The sequence below is a fragment of the Crocodylus porosus genome, unplaced genomic scaffold (assembly GCF_001723895.1).
Source record: "Crocodylus porosus isolate Cpor-Errol unplaced genomic scaffold, CroPor_comp1, whole genome shotgun sequence".
Lineage (NCBI taxonomy): Eukaryota > Metazoa > Chordata > Crocodylia > Crocodylidae > Crocodylus > Crocodylus porosus.
Window position 1 is genome coordinate 38,227,028 of NW_017728907.1, and position 9,322 is coordinate 38,236,349.

Here is a 9,322-nt window from a genome sequence, read left to right on the forward strand (position 1 = left end):
AACGTCGCTGTTGGGGGGTGGGTAGGGGGGAAGGGGGATGTAGCGGCACAGGTGAAAGTGCAGAGGTGCCTGGGGTGTCAGATGTCCGGCCGGTCGCAGTGTGCCAGAACTCCACTGTGTATATTGAGTCCATGAGTTTCTGTACCTACTACATAGGAGGCTGATGAAGTGCAGTTCATAGTCCCAGCTCTGAAAAGTGGTTTGTACATGCAAACAGGCACCTAACCTCATCACCAGAACTGAAGCCAACTTCCTACAGCTCAAAACACAAAACCTGCCAACTATCTCCAGTACCCCCACAAATTGCACACCGGAATCTACCAAAGACAACAAAACCCAACTACCTGTGGGGGCACATTCCTCACCAAAAAACCACTCTGCCTCCAGTCTCTCAGGCCTGATCCTGAGAGGGAACAAATTACAATGCAAACCACTGTTCAGAGGTGGGCCTATGAACTGCACTTCATCAGCCTCCTAGATAGTAGGTACAGATACTCATGGACTCAATATAGATTAGACAGTGGAGTTCTGGTGCACTGTGACCTGCCAGACATCTAATACCCCAGGCACCTCTGCACTTTTACGTGTGCTGCTACATCCTCCTTTCCCCGCTAGCCCCCACTCCAGTCTGTCCCTCCCACCCTGACACCTCCATTTTCATTTTACCAGCTGGCTTTCTTGCCTGCATTGCAGGCCAGACCCGCCTCTGGCTTCTTTACTATTCCTTCCATCCAAGATCAACTGCAGGTACTTCCTCAGCCTGACAAAGGGGTTTTCAACCCTAAAGCTGCCAACCCGGGCAGCTAAGCTGAGCTCACTGGGAGCCTTACAACTGCACTACAACCAGCACGTGTCAGGCCTGTCAAAGGCATGACAGGTCTGGGTGTTCCCCAGCCAGGACTTTGTGTGTGTTAGCTGGAGGTTATGGCATCTCCTACCTGCCTTTCACCAGTGGATTGTTGGTCCTGACATTTACAGGGCTGCTGCACCACCAGCAGTCCCACCAGGCCTCCCTACCCTGGCAGGGTGCAGTTTTAGTGGTCATGCCCAGGACATGGGGTTTCCTCCTTCCCTGTAGCCCCAGTCCCATACCTCCAAGTTCATCCTGGCAGGGGAATGAGCTCAGCAGGGACATGTTCTTCCCCTGCTGGCTGGTGATACAGTTAGTGCCCCCTCCAGCTGACAGTGGGGCATTATTCGGCTCTGAAAAAACTCAAAAAAGGAAACTGGTGCAGATGGAGTGAGGAGGGTGGTACTCAGTTCGTCTGCAGGTGGAGCTTGGGGAACCCCAGAAGTGGGAGGTTCACCTTTAGAAACACCAGCTACTTCACCAAAGCAAGATGCAAGCAGGTGCAGTGAGGTGTCACTACATGCCCAGCAATGCTGAATACCCTCTCGCTTGGAACACGGGTTGGTGGACAGGACAGGTGTTGCTGGGAAACTGTGGCCAGATCCTGCCACATCTGGCTGCGGTTTGCTCAGTAGGCCAAGGGTTCACAGTCCAGTGGCTCCACATCCTCAGCGAGATAAGCCACTGAAGCCTTGGTGCTACCTGCCCGAGGCTGGGGTCTGGTACGTTTGGACCACAGCACTGAAGCTATGCCCATGGCCCACATTGGCAGTGGCTGGCCTGGAGGAGACTGGCTGGTGCTGGTGCTGGTGCTGGGAGTGCTGGCATGGGAAAGTGGATCCCCCTCTTCCACATCCCCTCGCCTCTGTGCTTTGGCCTCCCTGACTTTGTTGATCAGCACCTGTGTCCAGTGATCGAGGGTTTTGGGGCTGCCAGTGCACATGCTGCCCTTCACCGACAGGTTGCACATGCGGACCGTACTGGACCACAAGAGATGTTTTATTTTCTTATTTAATTTACTATGGGAGATAAGCTCAGCTTAGCTTTAAAAAATAAATTTAAAAAACCCAAGAAAAAACAAAACCCAAAGAGATCCATTGGTCATGTTCTGGCAAAATCCAGGTTGAAGAACAAGGCTAGAGTGAAATCTTACGAGTATCCAAGCACAAGTAAAATGAGGATGGTGAGGCCTTAACTGTTTCTAAGATCTGCATATAAAATTCAGTCAGTTTACAAGTAGAGGCAACTTCTCATTGTAAGCCTTGCAGATCAGGTCTGAGATCTAAATCTCTCCCTTATTGCACGTCAGTTTGAAAGTTCTGCCAGCCACAAAATTCTATGCTACCTTTTATGTTAAATTTGTGCAAACGTAACAGTGCAAGTTAATAAACGAAGCTGACGCACAAAAAGAATGCAGTATCGCCCACTTGAATTATTTTTATTCCTGACATACCTGCTACAAAAGCAATAACATCTTGTCAGCAAGTGAGCGGATATGATCTTTGACCGGAAAAAAATTAGTGCCAGTTTTGCATGGTTTCTTTAGCTCTGCAGTTAAAGGAGAAATGGGTTAGTAAATGCATTGCCTTCAATGAATATAGGGCAACTTACAGGTATTACTATAATGGAAAAACTAGTGAAGCACAAATTAATGAAGCTCTGTGATAATAAGCAACTAAACTTGGATATCTTTTTTCTTGGTGACTTCCTGGAACTCTGGTAATCTCTCAGCATTACTTGTTTGTTAGACTTGGTTTCTCTTGTTATGCATTTGTTTTTACTTATAGCAATACAGGACTGGAAAAACCATCTGCATTCCCTGATATTGCAGTCACTACATGTCCTTTTCATAAGGTGATCAAGTTCAATCTTTGTTTTCCTATATTACCCAGTATTGGAAGGTTGTTTGAGAACCTCACTGTTCTAAAGCTGAACTTCTGGTTTAAATATGTTTGCAACCAGTTCATACACGGTGCTTGCCCAGACATTGTCCTTTACCTTAAATAGATAGTCTCCTTCCCTGCTGCTTGGTGAGCAATCAGCCTTTGTTTTGCTAGGCAGTAAAGCTAAGCTTTTCTTGCGTTCTCTTGCAAGACAAGCTCTCCATTCCCTTGGTCTTTCCTACTAGCTTTATCTGCACCTGTGTGTTTCCTATCATCTCTTAAACATGGGTGATCATAAATGACCATGTTTCTAAAACAGGTCCGTACAGTGCCTTATATAATGACATTAATACTTTTTTCTCTGAACCAAAAATGCTCCTCCTGGTATAGCCTATGATTGTATTTGCCACATTCGTTACTGGCTCAGTCATCCTGTGATCATCTTATGCATCCAAATCTCTTTTTCTCTGTCTCTTCTAACTGGTGAGACCCCTGCTTTCAGCAGAAATTCTTCTTTCCCATATGCTGTTCTTGGACTTTGTACTATTACTAAATTAGTACTGTTTTTGTATTTTTCCAGTTCTCAATCATCCATTATTTTGTGTAAGATATTAGAGTAATCTAAACAACAAACTCCAGCTTTGTCATTCATTCACAGATTTCATTAGCACATTTTTGTTTCGTCTAAGTCATGACTGAAAATATTTAAACTTTTGTCTCTGAGCTGATTCTTGAACATCATTGGCAATCTTTACCTTTTAAAAACTACCTATAGCTGTCTTTTTTTTTTCCTTTAGCTATTCCTTAAACCACCTTTAAAATGTTTGCATATAATCTGTATCTCCTGAAGTTTAACTAAAAAAATATGTAATTCTTTATCAAATGCTTTACAGATATTCAATCTGTTTTGAATCTACTGCATTTCCATTGCCTAAAAAAGTCAGTTATTCACCAGAGAGAGAGAGATTATGCTAGACTAATATATGGATGATTGCCAGGGATCCTGGCTTTTCTGTTTCAAAAATCACAAATTCTCTAATTTAAAAACCCTAAAATCTGTGATTGAAATGAAGTGCCTCTAATGTGTATGGGTATCAATTGAACACAATGTTTTATTGATATATTTACTATTTTAAAGCAATTTGGAAGCTTACAAATGCCTCCTGTCACTATAGGCCAATCATTCCCAAGCCACAGCCCCCAATCCCTGCTTTTGCCCTCAACCCCCCTGCTGGAGGAGGGCCCCAGCTGCCAGGGATATGTGGCCAGGGGCCCCAGCTGCCACCTGTGGGAAGCAGGAGCTGCTGTAGCGGTGTGGAGTATGGAGCCTTGCTCCTCTGCCCCCATGGATGGCATGGCCAGGGGAGAGCCTGTTGGTGGTGGGTGGGGGCAGCAGGCGGATTCCCTGTTGCAGGCTTGGGCTCCCCGCCCTGCTGCCCTCCCCCTGGGGCCTCCACGGCCTAGCAGGTGGGACCCGGTGTGGCAGGGCAGAGTGGGGCTGGGCAGGGAAGCTCATTGCCACCGCTGGGAGCTCTGTGCCACCATGGTGAGGCAAACCATGACTGCCCAGCTGCAGTGGGGGCACAGCTCCACGCCACCACCCCTGCTGCTGCCAGATGGACAGGGGTCACCTTGCCATAGGCGATGCATAGGGGGTGCACATGTGCCCCCTGAGAGTGCTGGCACCCCCCCAAGCATGAGCGCTCTCGACTCAGGTAATGGGCAGAGGGGGCGGGCTGAGCGCTGTGTCTGGCTGTGGGGGGACCCCTCCTGCGGTCGGTGACCAGTCATAGGGGGAACCCTCCCACAGCCAACACTGCTGTGTTGTCTGGAACCAACTTCCAAGAGAAGTGGTGCTGGCTCCTACCCTGGGGGTCTTTAAGAGGAGGATGGATGTACATCTTGCTGGGGTCGTTTGACCCCAGTACTCTTTCTTGCCATGGCAGGGGGTTGGACTAGATGATCTACTCAGGTCCCTTCCGACCCTAGAAACTATGAAACTGCTGTGGCCGCCTGTGGATAGTTCCTGCTCGGCCCACCCTCACCACTGATGTCACTGTGGCCACCTGTGGGCAGTCACCATGCTCCACCAGCCTCAGGAGGCATGCATCACCTATGCACCTCACTGTGGTGGTACGGGGCTCGCAGCAGAAGGAGCTTTGCCACCCGGCCCCACTTTGTCCTGCCATGCTGGATCCCACCTGCTGGGCTGCAGGGCCCCAAGGGGAAGGCAGCAGGGCAGGGTGCCTGAGCCTGCAGCAGGCAGCCTGCCCCTGCCCCCCATGTACAAATCAGGGGGGCATGTGCCCCCACTGCCCCTCCTGGGAGTGCATGCAGGGAGCCACCCTCCCTGACCCCATGGGCAAGTTGCCTGCAGCCCTGTCCTGCTCCAGACCCACCTGCAGGAGGTGCTGTCTAGGCTGCCTGGTGGCTATGTGTGCATGTACACGTGCACAAGGCTTCCTCTGCCTGACCACCCTGCTCCCATACCCCCCAGCCCCTTGTAGGCTGAAACTCTCCCAGGCTGCAGAGAGCTTTGCAAAAGTGGAAAATCCATGCATTTCTCCCTTAAGATGAAAAATCCATGTTTTTCTCAGTTAAAAAGGAAAATCTGTTTGGGGGGGGTTGTTTTGTTTTTTTTCCTGTTTTTCCATGGGAAATGGAAAACCTGGATCCCTGATGATGGCCCATATTGCATGTTAGCCTACTTACATCTATGTTTTAAATTATTTCATTTTTCAAACTTTTGTTCCAAATCCTTGTGTGCTATTAGGCTAGAGCCTAGTAGGCCTCTACTTGTTGGGATCATTTTTATTCCTTATTCAATAAAGCATTATGTTAGCTATTTTCCAGTCAGCCAGAACTTTCCCCACCCCCAATTTTGTTTTTTATTACAAAACTGCTACTGGACCAATAGTCTTATGTGCAGGGTTCAGAGAGCCTATATGGGCACCTAGCTTGAGTGCAGTAAGCTCTTGAGAGTTTTGCTTCTCCAACAGATGTGGTCTTGTTCTCATTAAATATCCCTTTTCTACCTTAGATTCTATATCATTGCTTTTCTGGAAACCAAGCAAAACATTCACTTTACATTTGGGCCCTGCCTTGATTTTATTTTTAATTTTGACTGTCCTCACTCCATAGTAGACCTACACCATTGGTCTCCAACCTTTTTAAGTAGGAGATTACCTGTGGCATTTAAAAGCAACCCAAGATTCACCGCTGCCACCCGCCACCACTGCCCAGCATAAGTCTGTGAGGAGGGAAGTGGGGGGCAGATCGAGGCAGAGGGAGAAAAAATTATTTAGGGCCACACCTCCCCAGCAGACAAGTCCCACCCGACCAGGGCCCCATCCAACTTTCCCATGTTCCTGCCTCTGCAGCACTGTCCCTCATCGTGGGGGCCTCGATCTAGCCCCCGCCCCTTCCCTCCCCTACAGACTGACCTGCTGGGCTGGGGCATGCGTGTGCATGCACGCGGGGACTCAGCCCCCTCACCCCAGCCTTGAATCGACTCCAAGAGCTTTGGAGGTCTACTGCAAGAAGCTCCAAGATCTACCGGTAGATTGAGATCTGCTGGTTGGTGACCACTGACCTACTCCTCCTTTGTCTCCATCTGTATTCACATTGCTGAAGAGTCTTTTTGATGTGTAAATTTTCTTTCTATGGTTTAACTCAGCTTTAACAGTTTTGGATGTAGATATATCAAGTTAGCAGTATCAAGTAGATGAAATTTACTCAAGGTTCTTTTTTTCCTTCTCCTGGCATTTAGCTTATGAAGCATAAGCTTTTAAGATTCCCCACACTAATCAAAACTGGCTTCCAATGAGAACCCTTTTTTCAGCTGATATTTGCAGTAGTGGCCTAACAGTGCAAGAGGAAAACTTTTTCTACCAAACAATGCAGGTTTAATAATTGGTTCTTTTCTGTTTTTATTAGAGTCTGACAAGTTATGATGTCTGCAGCATACTTCTTGGAACATCTACCATGCTTGTGTGGCTTGGAGTCATTCGTTACCTAGGTTTCTTTCAGAAGTATAATGTAAGGATCTCCTGGGATCTTCGTGCTGTTGGTATTTATTTTGTTTGTTGTTACCACATGGCTGTAACAAATGCCTGGGTGGATTCTAACTGTTAACATTGTTTTCTTCAGCTCCTTATTCTGACACTGCGTGCAGCATTGCCCAATGTCATTAGATTTTGCTGTTGTGCTGCTATGATCTATCTGGGCTATTGTTTCTGTGGATGGATTGTTCTGGGACCTTATCATGCTAAGGTAATGGAAAACATCTTTGAGAGAATCAGATGAACAACAGAATTCTAAATAAGAGTGTCAGATTATTTAGCACACCTCTGTGTGTAAAAATTCCAAGACTTTTTTATATAAGAAAACTGTATAAAACTTTGAAATACTGCTGTTATAAGCTGGGAGTTCATAAAGTGATATTTTGATCACTTTTCTGTCCTCCATTATGATAGTCCTGAGTCAGAGAAATGTGGTTCAACTGACAAGTAATCACATGCTTAGGCTTCCTATGCAGCATTCTGAGAAATAACTTGATATTGCACAAGACTGATTTTTAGACTCCACAAATCTAAACACAATTCTTATTCCTTTTAAACCGACACCTAAGTGAGCGTGTCTGCTCTTCAGATATACCTGTAAACCCTAGCAAAACAACTAATCTTCTTCGTGTGTTGCCCAGGTGTATTCTACCAGTGTTACCACCACTGCATGCTGTCATACACAGGTCTGCACCCAGGTATATAAGGGGTGCCATATTCAGTGGCTGAACGTAAGGTAGCCATATTCAGTGGCTGTTCAGTCTATTTAAAACCAATAAACCTGTAAAGTATAGAATTACCAGATGAGAACTAATGTTCCCATGTTTTGGTTCCCCCTTTTTTCTAGTTCCGTTCTCTGAACATGGTATCAGAATGCCTCTTCTCACTGATAAATGGAGATGATATGTTTGCTACATTTGCAAGAATGCAACAGAAAAGTTACTTGGTTTGGTTATTTAGTCGGATCTACCTCTACTCTTTCATCAGCCTGTTCATCTATATGGTGCTAAGTCTCTTCATTGCTCTGATTACAGATACATATGAAACAATTAAGGTAGGCACTGGGTTTTTTTGTTTTGTTTTTTTTTCCCCCTGCTCCCTTCACTTCCAAGCCAGAATAACAATGCCAGACTGTTGTAAATTGACATCACAAAACTCAATAAGTGGTATTCTGGGTTTATTGTCTGAAATGAGGCATCTTGTACTATTTTTCAGATAAATAAAAATGCCTGCTATGTATTCCTATACACATACTACTAATGTGCTTAGCACCAGATTAACTTGAAGTCCTGCTTACATGCAGATAATGATACAACTAGCAGTTGAAGTTGTAATATGAACACATCTTGAGCTTTTCCACCTAAACTATAATGCAGCTTTTAGGAGTGTTATTTTACGCCAGAAGTCACTTTGTCTATCCTAGCAATCTAGTTGAAACTTCTGATTAAATTTTCAGCAGGATTTTAGGATTTATGGCAAGGTTACTGAGGCAGGTGAAACAATGTAAAGGCAACCCCCACTTAACGCTCGGTTTTTCAGGAATCAATTAAGAGTGCCAGGTGAAACCAAAAGTATTTTACAATCCAAGATGGCAACTGCAGGTGGTTTTTAATGACCCAAAATGATGACTACGAGCATTGTAATGAAACTCGGTGCGTGCTAAGTGAAATTGAGTACTAATTTGGAATGAGCATTATAGTGACATAGCACTAAGCGAAAGAGTGTCAAGTGGGAGTTGCCTGTATTGTAATCTAGACCATAAACCCCAATCTATTTTTGTGTCCCAGATTCTACATTTACCTTGCACTACTCTACAGTGGCTACTGTATTTTAGCATGTCCGACCACTTCCTTGAAAGAATTGTGCTCCAAATTTGGGTGGGGACAGACTTTGAGTCAAAGTCTTTGACTTGAGTAAAAGTAAATAAACCACAAAGTTGATTTGTTGTCTGTTAGTGCAATTAAGAAAAAACTGACTGACTCTCTATAGCATTACCAGCAAGATGGCTTTCCAGAGACAGAACTTCACACATTTATGTCGCAGTGTAAAGACCTACCAAACTCTGGCAGGTACAGGTTAGAAGAGGAGAACCCTGTGTCTATCTTCTGTTGCTGTAAACGGTAGGTATCTGGCATGGTCTGCAGGCACTTCTAATAAATATGTAGCAATATAGCAATCTTACTGGAATGCTGAATACCAGAAATTCTTGCTTTAAGAAAAGAAACATTTGTGCTTGATACTTAAATGTGGTACTTTATTTTGAATAATCTCTTTCCAAGGAGAGAAAATGAGCTTAGAATTACTCTAACTTCTTATTGCGAGGTATCTTGACACATGCAAACTTAAGCTGTGCCTTTGTTGCCTAAATGATTGACAAAAATATCCATTTTCTCTGAATGGTTTAAGTAAAATCTTCATTGCCACATTGTTATAATGTGTTGTCCTAGTCAACTGGCTTATTTAGGAAACAGCCTTTTTCAGTAAGCTATACTACCCTAAGGCTGCCTATAGACATGCTGGTTCACATT

The 9,322-nt window shown here is 45.1% G+C and overlaps 1 protein-coding gene across 3 annotated transcripts in view; it reads left to right on the forward strand.

Moving 5' to 3' along the window:
• The window catches only part of MCOLN3 (mucolipin 3), a 37,902-nt gene that overhangs the window by 24,187 nt on the left and 4,393 nt on the right, over nucleotides 1–9,322 (forward strand). For 2 of the 3 annotated variants that reach the window (XM_019531169.1, XM_019531167.1), the window contains exons 10-13: nucleotides 6,670–6,771; nucleotides 6,883–7,005; nucleotides 7,642–7,848; nucleotides 8,784–8,914. In XM_019531169.1, the coding sequence (XP_019386714.1) occupies nucleotides 6,670–6,771; nucleotides 6,883–7,005; nucleotides 7,642–7,848; nucleotides 8,784–8,914 (563 nt within the window). The remainder of the gene's footprint in view (nucleotides 1–6,669; nucleotides 6,772–6,882; nucleotides 7,006–7,641; nucleotides 7,849–8,783; nucleotides 8,915–9,322) is intronic. The other variant, XM_019531168.1, reaches the window with a different exon arrangement.